The sequence below is a fragment of the Alosa alosa genome, chromosome 18, assembly GCF_017589495.1.
Source record: "Alosa alosa isolate M-15738 ecotype Scorff River chromosome 18, AALO_Geno_1.1, whole genome shotgun sequence".
Classification (NCBI taxonomy): Eukaryota; Metazoa; Chordata; class Actinopteri; order Clupeiformes; family Clupeidae; genus Alosa; species Alosa alosa.
The window spans coordinates 980,147-993,291 of record NC_063206.1 but is presented as its reverse complement, the minus strand read 5'-3'; the positions used below and the strand labels follow the sequence as shown (position 1 = coordinate 993,291).

General features: G+C 45.1%; 2 protein-coding genes across 2 annotated transcripts in view; one reads left to right on the top strand and one right to left on the bottom strand.

Moving 5' to 3' along the window:
- Positions 1 to 746: 746 nt before the first annotated feature.
- LOC125311927 (ral guanine nucleotide dissociation stimulator-like) lies at positions 747 to 12,121 on the bottom strand. The gene is made up of 3 exons (XM_048270326.1): positions 11,766 to 12,121; positions 9,658 to 9,799; positions 747 to 1,081 (listed from the first exon to the last, which is right to left on the bottom strand). Exons 1-3 carry the CDS (start codon positions 11,850 to 11,852, stop codon positions 801 to 803), a joined length of 510 nt encoding a protein of 169 aa, XP_048126283.1. The 5' UTR covers positions 11,853 to 12,121; the 3' UTR covers positions 747 to 800.
- An 88-nt stretch (positions 12,122 to 12,209) lies between these two features.
- The window catches only part of prkn (parkin RBR E3 ubiquitin protein ligase), a 121,392-nt gene continuing 120,456 nt past the window's right edge, over positions 12,210 to 13,145 (top strand). Inside the window, exon 1 of the mRNA XM_048270198.1 lies at positions 12,210 to 12,332. Coding sequence (XP_048126155.1) covers positions 12,326 to 12,332 — 7 coding nt within the window. The 5' untranslated portion in view covers positions 12,210 to 12,325. The remainder of the gene's footprint in view (positions 12,333 to 13,145) is intronic.

The following is a 13,145-nucleotide window of genomic DNA, read 5'->3' as shown; positions in this document are numbered from 1 at the left end:
TTGTATTGTCATGTTACTGCTTTGGCAACACTATTTTCTGAGTCATGCCAATAAAGCACATTTGAATTTGAATTTGAGAGAGGGAGAGAGAGAAAAGTGGAGGGTGATAGAGAGAAGAGGAGAGAGGAGGAAAGAAAGAGAAGAGGAGAGGGAGTAGGCCTTTCCCTCACAGCTGAGACTCCTCCTTTACACACACACACACACACACACACACACACACACACAGCTGAGACTCCTCCTTTACACACACACACACACACACACACACACACACACAGCGGGAGCTGGGATGTTGAAGCATTATTGAAGTTCTGAAATAAAACTGATGCTGAAATACCCACTATTGTTCAGAAAGAAAGAGCCAAGCACAGTATAACATAGTGTTATTCTAAAGTTAGTCTGGAGTTCATCGGGTCTGACTGAGTACATCTGTGCGTGTGCGTGTGCGTGTGCGTGTGCATGTGTGTGTGTGTGTGTGTGTGTGTGTGTGTGTGTGTGTGTGTGTCTGCTCAGCTTCACTCACGTGGCAGTGGTCTCCCAGCTGCCCACACCCGGGAGGCCGGCCCCTCATCCGCATCTCTGCCTGTTGGCATGGCGACGCCCCACACGGGGTGGCGGTGGGCCCGCGCGGTCCGAGCTCGCGGAGGAACGGAGCCAGCTCGTCCTCCAGCTCGTCGCTCAGCTCGAACTTCATGACGTCGCCGGCCCTCCCCCCCGACCCCCCCTCCAGCCCGCCCAGCAGCTCCAGGCCACCGCCTCCCACGCCGCCGTCCAGGCCCTCGTGCCGCCCGCGCAGCAGCTCAGGAGATGGACGGGATGGAGTCTGGGCCGCCGGCCGCGCCGTGATCCGCCCACGACAGCAGTCCGTAGCCGCGGTCGCCGCTGCCCATGGACGAGGAACTGGAGGACGGGGAGGACGAGAGTGAGCACAGCAGGTCTGGCTGCCCGGGGCTCGGCCCATGCTGCCCGGGGCTCGGCCCATGGCCTGGTGCTGGTCCTGGTGCTGGTGGTCCTGGTGCTGGTCCTGGGGCTGGTCCAGGGGCTAGTGTCTGTCTCATGGCTGATAGTAGCCCGGGGATCTCTGACGGGAGAGAGGAGCAGGACAACAGGGCGAGGGGTCAGAACAGTGGAGAAAAACACACAATCACACACCCACACACACACCCCACACCCCACACGTCACATCCAACACACACCCCACACCCACACCCCACACGGCACATCCAACACACACCCCACACACATACCCCACCCCACATGGCACATCCAACACACACCCCACACACACACCCCACCCCACATGGCACATCCAACACACACCCCACATACCCCTACTCATGCCCCTCACACCCCCATCATTCATTGAGGTTAATGATGTGTTAATTGGTTAATGATGTGTTAATTGGTTAATGCTGTGTTAATTGGCAGAATGAAACGTTTTCCTGTCCCTGGACTTCCTGTGGACTGTGCTGTTATGAGTGGCTTTCTACCACTCTGTTTACATCTTCTAGCCTAAACCTCGGCAAACTTGAAGAAGAAATGTATAAAAAGTGCTGCATTTTTATTTAATTTGTTTGACAGCAGATAGACAGCAAGTGGCGATAGCTTTGAAATTCCAGCGGAAGTGAATTTCCTTGAATTTACCCTTGGGGATCAATAAAGTATCTATCTGAAGTTGGTTCCTATGGTGGCGACACCTTATAAACCGGCTAACTCTACTGTACATCACAGACCATACACTATGGGTGTGTTCGAAACGTCCCGTTTGGAACACACACTATGTCTCATCTTTACACACACAGCTCCCATCACCTCTTGCCATTACCTTATATCTATTGAATATCTTTGTACCTAATATCTATCGAATATCTTTGTACCTAATATCTATTGAATATCTTTGTACCTTATATCTATTGAATATCTTTGTACCTAATATCTATTGAATATCTTTGTACTTATTATCTATCAAATATCTTTGTACCTAATATCTATTGAATATCTTTGTACCTAATATCTATCGAATATCTTTGTACCTAATATCTATCGAATATCTTTGTACCTTATATCTATTGAATATCTTTGTTCCTAATATCTATTGAATATAGAAACCACAAGAAACCACACCCCAGCGAGCTTAATGACTTCAGGCCTGTCGCTCTTACATCACATGTGATGAAAACAATGGAGCGACTGGTCTTAGGTATGCTCAGACCCCAGGTACGCCATGCACTAGACCCGTTACAGTTTGCATACCAGGAGAAAGTGGGCGTGGACAACGCCATCACTTATCTCCTACACAGGACACATTCCCACCTAGACAAGGGGAAAAGTGCTGTGAGAATCATGTTCTTTGATTTCTCAAGTGCTTTTAACACCATCCAACCCCTCAGACTGAGAGACAAGCTCTTGCAGATGGGTGTGGACGCTCACCTGGTAACCTGGATTACAGATTACCTGACCGAGCGACCACAGTTCGTCAGAATGAAGAACTGCCTCTCTGACACTGTGATCAGCAGCACCGGAGCGCCACAGGGAACTGTGCTCTCTCCAGTCCTGTTCACCCTGTACACATCTGACTTCTGCTACAACACCGAGTCATGCCACATGCAGAAGTTTTCTGATGATACTGCAATTGTGGGGTGTATCAGGAACGGGCAGCAGGAGGAGTACAGGAGCCTGGTGGAGGACTTTGTGCAATGGCGCAAACTCAATCATCTTCAACTTAACACTTCAAAGACCAAAGAGATGGTGGTGGATTTCCGCAGGTCTAAGCCCACTCTGCTACCAGTCCACATTGATGCGGTCAATGTGGAGGTGGTTAGCACCTACAAGTGTCTGGGTCTCCACCTGGACAATAAACTGGACTGGTCAGCCAACACTGATGCACTCTAAAAGAAAGGGCAGAGCAGGCTGTACTTCCTGAGGAGGCTGCGGTCCTTCCATGTGTGCAGCAAGCTCCTCAGGATGTTCTATCAGTCTGTTGTGGCCAGCGCCCTCTTCTATGCAGTGGTGTGCTGGGGAGGAAGCACAAAGAAGAAGGATGCTGGGCGACTTGACAGGCTGGTAAGGAAGGCTGGCTCTGTAGTGGGAGCTGAACTGAAGTGCATCACTTCTGCAACACATCTGACAAAAGGACCCTAAACAAACTGATCAACATCTTGGACAATGAATGTCATCCGCTCTACAGCACTATCAAAAACCAAAAGAGCTTGATCAGCTGGAGACTTCGCTCACTGCCATGCACAACTGAAAGGCTGAGGAAGTCATTTGTCCCCAGGGCCATTGAACTGTTCAATGCCTCACTAAAGGGAAGAGGAGAGATAGACTTCTCTGCTTAGTCTGTCTGCCTCTCCACCAGGGCTCTACAGTGCGCCCATTGCACTCGCACATGCGAGTAAAAATGATGCCGTGCGAGTGCAAAAAAATATTTAGGCGCACTGATGCGACTGACTTCTAACCATGTCAATGTTTGTCTACAAAATACACCGCAACATCGAGAAACATTACTGGTGCAAACCATAGAATCACGTCGCGAATGCAGCATAAAAAAACTACACCTCCCATCAACGTTAGCAGTTTCTCGTTGTAGACTCGCTAGTAGTCGCTTCTATCAAATCCAAGAGCTACAGAAAAAAGCGGAAAGTTAGACTAGCCAGCCAAGATGCAAAGATTGAAGAAATTAGTTCTTCTATCCACCGAATTCATTGGATATAGGAGGAACAGGATGAGATTCTGAGAATGCAGTGAGAGAAGGAAAGGTAACCTAACATGCCTTTCAGCCCAGTTAACGTATTGGCTGCAATATGCAAAATATAGCTGTAGCGAACCGGCACAAAAGTAGCCTCCCGTAATACTCCCATTTTATTCAAAGGTAGAACGCTACTGACAACTCCAGGCTTCCACGCATGCTTGTTTGTTTACATCGAATACAAGCTGAAGTGCAAAACGAAAGTAGACCTAACGTTTGCCTACTGTCCCTATCAATGCAGATATTTCAAATAAAAACTAAAAGTATAAAACATATATACTTGATTAGCCTATGTTGGTAGCCCTGACAGCAAATGTAATTTGCTTCCGCTAGGGGCGCGTCTAGATTTCTAGGCTACTATGTTGGGTTTTGTGGAAGAGAAAATGGACTGTTTTAGTTGTAATATTAGGCAGTATGCAGTCAGATAGGTCACCATGGGCATATTTGGTTTAGCTATAGATGGATTCACAAATAAATAAATTAGCCTACATTTGGCAGGATACTTGATATACAGGCTAAATGCAAATATGGCAATGTATTATATTATTTTACATTAACAAAATGTAGGAAAATAGAACAGACTGAATAAAGTAAAGTAGGCACTGATCTTTAAAATCCTGTTTCCTGTAGCCTAAATGTTGTCAGTCATTCTTAATGTGACTTAACTGACTGTGTGCCCAAATTTTTGTCTGTGCTCCTAAATTTTTTAACTTGGGCGCACAAGTGCTCCTTTTTTTAGTGTAGAGCCCTGCTCTCCACGGTTTTTTGAGTACTGACTGCCCACTACTGCTTACTACTGTTTTACTATTGTACACAGCCTAATGTTTTCTGTCAGGGCACACAGACTCAGGAAACAAGGTTTGGATCAATGAAGTCGTTTTAATTTGTAAACATCAACCAAAGCAGGAGAATTTAAACAAGGTCTTGATGTGAGGTTAACGCTCAGAAGATCATGACTTGACAAACAAGGCAGTCCAACATAATGGCTCCAATCTTGCAAAAGTATATTGTCCAACAGAAAGAGTCCAATAGAAAATGTCCAACATAAAAGTTCTACAACCAACAATCCCGGAAACGAGGAGCTGGGTTGGGAAACAGGGCGCAGTCCGTGCGCTGGAGTAAGTGTCTCCGTTGAAGAGGCCAGACAGAGAGAGCAGAGTGACAGGGGTTTAGATAGGCAGTAGGAGATTGGCTACAGGTGCTGGGGAGTAGCAGACAGGAGATTGGATGATTGGGTAATCAGTAGACAGGGAAATTAGATTGGGAGATCGTTGGAGCAGAGTGACGAGGAGGAGAGACTGGTGGAGAACCTGGTGGTGTTGTGACATTTTCACTACTGTTTTACTGCTACACTGTTTTTCATGCTATATTAGCACACATGATCAATGGCTGCGGTCAGGCTTCTGATACAATACTGAATGAATGAATGGCTATAACCCTATTACCTCAACCTGTTCTTGCACTGAAATAGTTTTTTTATTTTACCTTGTCTACATTATACTTTACTCTCCTATTTGTCTATATTATTTATGCTGGTCTCTAGACCTTACTCTTGCATAGTTGCACGGTGGACTAATGTTGGACTACTTTTTGCACCTTCACCATGACACTCACTCTCTTGAGCACCTTGCCAGGCACACATAACTAAAGGACTATGGTTGGACTACTGTTTGCACCTTCACCATGACACTCACTCCCTTTAGCACCTCACCAGTCCCGGCCCTGTCACTAGAAGCGTCTTATGCTTGATTACCCTCAAGCACATTGGACTTTCTTAATTTAACTTATATAGTGTATTTAGTATTTAGTTTTGTTAGTTTCTTATCTTTCTTATCTTCTACTGTCTTTATTGTACAGTGGAGTTTAGTTATATGTTTATACTTATACTTATGTTTACCATTTCTGCTGTAAGTGCATGTTGTGTGTGATGTCTGTATGCTACTGAGACCCTTGAATTTCCCCTTGAGGATCAATAAAGTATCTTTCTATCATCTATCTATCTGTATATTTTATATCTTTGTACCTAATATCTATCTAAGTTCTTTCTAATATCTTTGTACCTAATATCTATCTAATATCTTTGTACCTAATATCTATTGAATATCTTTGTACCTGATATCTAATGAATATCTTTGTACCTAATATCTATCTAAGAGCTGTATAATATCTTTTTATTCTCCACTGCATCAGATGCTGTAATGTCATGTAGATCGCTACTCTGGATGTCAGCTTCTCTCTTTCTCTCAGTCAGCTATTACTATACTTGAAAAAAGCACACACACACATACACACACACACGCGACGACGCGACGCGACGCATCGCGACGCGACGCGACGCACGCACACACACACACACACACACACACACACACACACACTTATGTAACCTTGATCAATCAGCCATCTTTGACTCTCTCCCTCTCTGGAGCCTGGCTCTGTCTGTGTTCTCCAGGCTCCTTTCAGATGAGGAGGTGGAAACGAGGAGGTGGAACGAGGCCACTCACACACACTCACACACACACACACACACCCACACACTCACACTCACACACACACACACACACACACACACACACACACACACACCCACACACTCACACACACACACTCCAGACTCCTTTCAGACAAGGAAGTGGAAAGGAGGCCACTCAGCTACTACAGAAATCAATCAGACAGGTCTTTGGGGTCATAACCATAGCAACAACCTATTGTGTCACCAACGCCACCACACCCTCACCCAACTACCTCCACCTCCTCTAATGCCACACCCCCACCCAACTACCCCTCCTCCCCTAATGCCACACCCTCACCCAACTACCTCCACCTCCTCTAATGCCACACCCCCACCCAACTACCCCCTCCTCCCCTAATGCCACACCCCCACCCAACTACCACCACCCCCACCTCCTCTAATGCCTCACTCCACCCAACTACCCCCTCCTCCTCTAATGCCACACCCCCACCCAACTACCCCCACCTCCTCTAATGCCTCACCCCACCCAACTACCCCCTCCTCCTCTGATCTGGCTCTTAGGCCATTGATACGTTTGCCATCTAGTCATAATGGTGCTTACGGCCCCCATATGGGTGGATAAAGCCCAGCGTAGGGGAAAGCGCTTGATCTGATTGGATCTATAAGTATGAGTATAATTGGTCTCTGCATTTATTTAATTAGCAAAACACACTCAGCACACAGTGAGGTGAAGCACACACTAATCCCGGCGCTGTGAGCTGCCTGCAACAACAACAGGTGCCTTGCTCAAGGGCACTTTAGCCGTGCCTACTGGTTGGGGTTTGAACCGGCAACCCTCCGGTTACAAGTCCGAAGCGCTAACCAGTAGGCCACGGCTGCCCCAATGTGACCTGATGGATGAGGTGATCACACACACACACACACACACACACACGTGTCCAGTCCACACTCGCTAATTTAATGGCGTGATATTGTGATGAAACGCTGGGCGCCGGGCGCAAAAGGGTTGTTCTTCTGTTTCTTAACCAGTCATGGGTGTGTTTTGGGCCTATCATGCTTTAAACCAATGAGAATGACACCTGTCATTACTCTTAAGAGCCAGCAGTGCCACATCAAACAGCCTGTCGGTATTTTGACAGCACACGCATCTGAAGGCATCTGCTTGCACAACTCCACTAGTAGGCTTACTTGCTTTACTAAAACCTGTTTGTGACTATTATTTGAACTCATAGGCAAAGTGAAACTAACTTCATCGTATATAGTCAACGGCAAAACAGTTGTACATAGTTATTTACTTTAACTATTGACTGACAACGAGTTACAATCGAAAACGTAGCCCGATAAAAGCAACACTTACCCCAATAATATTTGAATGATTAAATAAAAATCCTAAGGATATTTATCCTGCAGAGGAGTTGTTTGGGACTGGTTGCTAAAGGCTGCTTACATCTCGTGACAGTGCGTCTTCAGCTGTGCTTTACATGCGCATTCGGCTATAGACCAAGTTTTTCTGGGTCAGTTGCGTAAAAACTGAATTTTTGGATCGTGCACCAGACCGCACCTTATGTTGTTAATTGGCACAGCCCTGGGCGCCAGGTGTAATAAAAGTGTAGCGCCTGGTGAAACTCATCACTGACCGGGTGTAGGATATAGGAGCGTATAGGACCGGGTGTAGGATATGAGTAAGACTTGCGTCACGCTTTGGGCCACGATGCGCCAGGTGCACGACAGGGCCCTCAATCTTTTAGCAAACATCAACAAACGGCAAGATGAATGGATCCACGTCTACACGTGGCCGGGTACTTTAAAAAACAGTTTTTTTATTTTATTACTTTTTATTTTAAAATAATTCCGTCCACACGGATGCGCAAAAACAGCCGATAAAGGCTCAAGAACATGTCAATCAAACAGCCGATAAAGGCTCAAGAACATGTCAATCAAACAGCCGATAAAGGCTCAAGAACATGTCAATCAAACAGCCGATAAAGGCTCAAGAACATGTCAATCAAACAGCCGATAAATCTCATGTCAATCAAACAGCCGATAAAGGCTCAAGAACATGTCAATCAAACAGCCGATAAAGGCTCAAGAACATGTCAATCAAACAGCCGATAAAGGCTCAAGAACATGTCAATCAAACAGCCGATAAAGGCTCAAAACATGTCAATCAAACAGCCGATAAAGGCTCAAGAACATGTCAATCAAACAGCCGATAAAGGCTCAAGAACATGTCAATCAAACAGCCGATAAATCTCATGTCAATCAAACAGCCGATAAAGGCTCAAGAACATGTCAATCAAACAGCCGATAAAGGCTCAAGAACATGTCAATCAAACAGCCGATAAAGGCTCAAGAACATGTCAATCAAACAGCCGATAAATCTCATGTCAATCAAACAGCCGATAAAGGCTCAAGAACATGTCAATCAAACAGCCGATAAAGGCTCAAGAACATGTCAATCAAACAGCCGATAAAGGCTCAAGAACATGTCAATCAAACAGCCGATAAATCTCATGTCAATCAAACAGCCGATAAAGGCTCAAGAACATGTCAATCAAACAGCCGGACAGCCGATAAAGGCTCAAGAACATGTCAATCAAACAGCCGATAAAGGCTCAAGAACATGTCAATCAAACAGATGACGATGTTGGCCAAGCAGAGACCGGCAAACATTTCAAATAAAGGACAAAAAGTCACATCACAATCAAAAACTCTGTTTGTCCCGTCCACATGCAAACACTGAAACAGGATACGACCTTATTCAGTCCGCTCTCAGCTCACATCACAAACGGACCTTGATTCTGGCCCCAATGTAGCCCTGATATGGCCCCAATGTAGCCCTGATATGGCCCTAGTGTAGCTCTGATATGGCCCTAGTGTAGCCCCAATGTAGCCCTGATATGGTCCTAGTGTAGCCCTAGTGTAGCCCTGATATGGCCCCAATGTAGCCCTGATATGGCCCTAGTGTAGCTCTGATTTAGCCCTAGTGTAGCCCTAGTGTAGCCCTGATATGGCCCTAGTGTAGCCCTGATATGGCCCCAATGTAGCCCTGATATGGCTCCAATGTAGCCCTGATATGGCCCCAGTGTAGCTTTGATTTGGCCCTAGTGTAGCCCTGATATGGCCCTAGTGTAGCCCTAGTGTAGTCCTGATATGGCCCTGGAGTAGACCTGTTGTGGCCCTGATGTAGCTCTGATCTGGCCCTGGAGTAGACCTGTTGTGGCCCTAGTGTAGCTCTGATCTGGCCCTGGAGTAGACCTGTTGTGGCCCTGATGTAGCTCTGATCTGGCCCTGGAGTAGACCTGTTGTGGCCCTGATGTAGCTCTGATCTGGCCCTGGAGTAGACCTGTTGTGGCCCTAGTGTAGCTCTGATCTGGCCCTGGAGTAGACCTTTTACTCCTCCCCAGCTGTGCTGTGTGGTGGGCGGGTTCCTCACCCTTGACGAGCAGGTCTTTGAGGTGGTGGTTCTCGGCGGCGAGGCGGGCCATCTCTCTCTCCAGCTGCTGCACGCGGACTCTCAGCATGGCCAGCTCCTCGGCCTGGGACATGCACAGGGTGTCCGGCTCCACCTTGAGTGGCTGCAGGAGCAGAAACACAACTAGCATGGAGCTTTACCTGCACACACACACACAAATCGCCATGGAGACTGGACAGCCTCCACATGGGTTAGGCGGAGACTTCCAGGACTGTCCCGGAATGTTGTTGTTGTTCTCTCAGTTCTAGTCCCTGAGTGATCTTTTGACACTGCCTCTTTTCTTGAATCCTTAAAAGCTCACCATCGTCATTCAAAAGACCACAGAAAGACTCTGACATTTGCACGCAAATCGTCGCTCGATTACACCACAACAATAATCTACAATAGTACATTTTTTTTTAAATGAACCTTTGGCATTACACTGCAGACAGATGGAGAAAATGAAGGGGAAATCTGTGTCTGAAAGACAGGCTGACATTTTCAAAGCATCTCACAAAAATACACAGCTACTGCAAAGCACTGATTTCAGCAGAGACGTCTCTCTCACACAGGAGGGAGGTAACCTTGCAAAATTGGGAGGTAAAGGTATAATTGCTATTCCTCTCACATGGGAAAAGAAATGTCATTCCAAAAGCCTTTGACGAATTTGAGATTAAATAAGAAACGTGATTGTTGCTGAGGTTTATTTTATTTTTGAAAAGCTATTAGCTATCCTAAGAAATAAAATAGAAGAAATTGTGGTTTCCTCCCTGAAGGAAGAAGAAAAAGGCCAAATATTATAATCTGCCATCTTGCTCATTAATATGCAAATTGAGTGCTGTTTAGTCAGTGATTTTGCTGTGCAGGCCTGGTTGTTCTATGCCACATCATATTTGAAGAGATGTAGAAAACATTACATTGATGCAGTTTCAATTTGAATATTAATGAGGCGTATACGTTTGCCAGTCCCAGAGCTCGAGCGAGTCGTGGGTTTATTAAAGTGTACATAACAAATATTTTTATGAGGCACGACTTCAATCATCATTACTTCCTCTGGGGACTAATCCTGTTCTAAAGCGTTAAAGGGAGCAAATTTGATCATGTTTTGCTTCTTTGCCAATAACATGACCTTGCTGATGCCTGGTGCTGACAGATCTAGGCTACTCTTGCTACTGTAAAACGCCGGTTAATGAAACTACAAACACCCTCACATTTGAAATATTATTGTCTATTATATTTTAAAACCTTCAGCTTTATGTGATAGTGTAAGTGAATATACAGTACAGTATACCGTATATATATATATATATATATATATATATATATATATATATATAGAGAGAGAGAGAGAGAGAGAGAGAGAGAGAGAGTAAAGCATCTCTGTGTGGGGCAAACATTCCACCTATTTCACTGTGCGAGTTAAACCAACTCACTGTTAGAGAGTTGGTCTAAATCCAACTTTCAAGTGGATGAGTCTTTTTGATCTATAATTTCACAATTATTTTTTAAAATGTCAACAATGTTTAACGTTTCCTTTTTGCCGAGGACAAAGACGATAGGCTAAAATTGAGAGTATCTACTGTCCAAAAATGCACTGAGGGTGTACAAACCAACGCACAGGACAGTTATTATGACATGATGGCTTTCAGTGGATCATTACCACCGGTCAGAATTTGTTTATTTAATTGGCTAGCCTACTAGAGGCGTGTAGCCTACCAGCAAGCTGCTGGTTTAATTGCAAGTGCAGTTCAGGTACTTGGTACGTTTCTTTTTATTCAGTTTCATTCATTCATGACAACTTTGGCTATTAATATTAAGGTACGTTAAGGTATCCCGGTCATCTAATTCAGAAGGCTACACAACACAAGACCCTAATAGAAAAATAGTCTGGTAAAAAATGTAGGCTATTATGGGTGAAGTGACCAAAGAAAAACAAAGCAATAGGCGATGGGATGTCAACACAACGTGTCACGTTACGGTAGTACGTCTATATAAGGCAAATATCTGCTTATATGTGTCCTTTAGCCTCTGGGTTTAGATGTTTAATGTATCCATGGTCGAAGAGAATGAATTGCATCGAGAGAGCTTACTCTGAATTCAAACTGGTCCTGTGCGGATTGGGCGGCACCGTTTGATATGCCGCCCCCGTGATAGAGGAGCTGCTGCGACTCCAGCATCTCGTTTCAGTTCTCGGAAAGCTCCTAACTTGCCTTTAATCAGCGGATTGCTGTCACTCATAGCGCGACAAGCACCGAAACGCTAGTTAGCTAGCTACTTAAACATGCGTGAGAAAGCTTCCGTCAACAAACAAAGGTTTCCGGTGTGACGTAAAACACAATCCTCTCAGCAGAACAAACCATGGACTTGTATTATGTCCTGTTTAACATTTTAAGAAGGGAACACAACAACATATCTAAATTACTATCATCTGACAGTTTCCATTACGACTGTGTGTTTTTAAGTGGTGAAAATGTGAATGACACGATATCCCACCATGCATTTCGGTTGTGGACATGCCCAGTGGAATTTGACAAGTAGCAGAGCCCTGCAAGTAGTTCGTCTCAGCAGCAGCACAGTGGTCAGTGGCTAGGAGACATACGAAAGTCATCTGGCGGAACATGAAGTCCGAATAAAGAAAGTAGCCTCCGTCATGATAGGTATGTGAGTAGGCACGACACAAGTGACGTTTATGTGCTATTTGGTAATTGACATAGCTCGTGTGTCCTCGTGCATGAGTGTGCTAGCTAGTAAGTTATTTCAGTGAACTTGGACGTTCACTTCTCTTAATGTTCATATTCGTAGCAGCCCATATCTTGACTATCTGTAGCAAGGACTTAGTGCCCTCCGCTTAGTCATTCCAGCATGACAGTTCAAGTAACGTGTCAGTGACTAATATGTTCCAACGCCGAACTGCAGGCGGCAGGGAAAGTATTAATCTTCTGGGACGTCTCATGAAGTTTTGCCACCATATGTTATGTAAATACGGACACGGGCAGTTTAGATAACGACAACAGGAACTAATGCTGTTGTAGTCTATAGTTGTCACAACAGAGGTCCAATCTGGTGTGTTTAGGTTTAGTGGAAAGATCATGAAGTGATTCGTGCAGTAGAAGATGATGACCTAAGCCTTGTTTGTAAACAACAGAATGCCATGTGATAAATAATAGGAAGGTAAATAAATAAACAAATAACTATATAGCCTGCTTCTAATTACTGGTTAAATGAAATATCAGATTACTTTTACATTTTTTACATTTAATCATTGTGCTTCGTGCTGAGTAAGTGTTTAAAAGTGAGTTTAGAAGTGAGTACCTCCTGATTCGTGATTTTCGACCCAGGGCCTGATCGCAGCTTGTGCTTAGGGTTGATCATGAGGGCTGTGAGAACATAAGATAGACACCAGGACTAGGCTACACATTACTGGCCAGACTGGAGATGACCTCTGACCCTCATTGTCAAGGTCACTCATG

Bases quoted from the DNA above. Each gene is read 5' to 3' on its own strand.
- LOC125311927 (XM_048270326.1), bottom strand. From the start codon at position 11,852: ATGCTGGAGTCGCAGCAGCTCCTCTATCACGGGGGCGGCATATCAAAC. The intron at 9,800-11,765 runs GTAAGCTCTCTC...CTGCTCCTGCAG, and splicing joins AGGACCAGTTTGAATTCAGA to CCACTCAAGGTGGAGCCGGA. The intron at 1,082-9,657 runs GTGAGGAACCCG...CTCTCCCGTCAG, and splicing joins CAAAGACCTGCTCGTCAAGG to AGATCCCCGGGCTACTATCA.